This window comes from Octopus bimaculoides, chromosome 5 (assembly GCF_001194135.2).
Source record: "Octopus bimaculoides isolate UCB-OBI-ISO-001 chromosome 5, ASM119413v2, whole genome shotgun sequence".
In the NCBI taxonomy this organism is placed as follows: Eukaryota; Metazoa; Mollusca; class Cephalopoda; order Octopoda; family Octopodidae; genus Octopus; species Octopus bimaculoides.
The window spans coordinates 109,272,227-109,272,913 of NC_068985.1; the positions used below are offsets into that span (position 1 = coordinate 109,272,227).

At 32.0% G+C, this 687-nt stretch overlaps 1 protein-coding gene across 1 annotated transcript in view; it reads right to left on the reverse strand.

Moving 5' to 3' along the window:
• LOC106869781 (S-crystallin 3-like) overlaps positions 1 to 687 on the reverse strand; it is an 18,592-nt gene that overhangs the window by 5,159 nt on the left and 12,746 nt on the right. The window contains exon 4 of the mRNA XM_014915643.2: positions 348 to 463. Coding sequence (XP_014771129.1) covers positions 348 to 463 — 116 coding nt within the window. The remainder of the gene's footprint in view (positions 1 to 347; positions 464 to 687) is intronic.

Here is a 687-nt window from a genome sequence, read left to right on the forward strand (position 1 = left end):
ATACATACATAATACAAACATATACACACACATACATACATATATATATATATATATATATATATACGATGGGCTTCTTTCAGTTTCCGTCTAACAATTCGACTCACAAGCTTTGGTCGGCCCGACACTATTGTAGAAGACACTTACCCAGTCGGACTGAACTCGGAAGCATGTGGTTCTTAAGCAAGATACTTTACCACACAGCCACACCTACGCTTACAGAGATGTGATTTATCGTATTATTTTGAAAAATTACAATGATGGATAAATATTCAGCCTGGTTTCTCTCGTAAGTTAAAAAATACAATCACTTTTGTAAACAATAACAAAATCTATAAAACAATTACCACAATTGCGCCGGAACTGTCTTGATACATCCTCATGTAATCGTCCATAATTTCGTTGAAACAATCTGAAATAAGCTCAACTCTAGCCATCTCCATATTTGTGTTGCCATGGAAACCTTAAATGAACAGTTAGAAAATGTAAAAATATAGATTCTAAAGATTGAGATATTTTATCACTACAAACGTTGATTTTCTGACTTTTAAGCATATACTCCAGAAAATTAATAGAGAAGTGCAGAGCAGTTAATGTTCCTGACAATGTGCAGTTACCGATGGTAACTGCATATTAGTTCGAGCTTTTAAAATGTATATATATATATATATATATATATATATATAT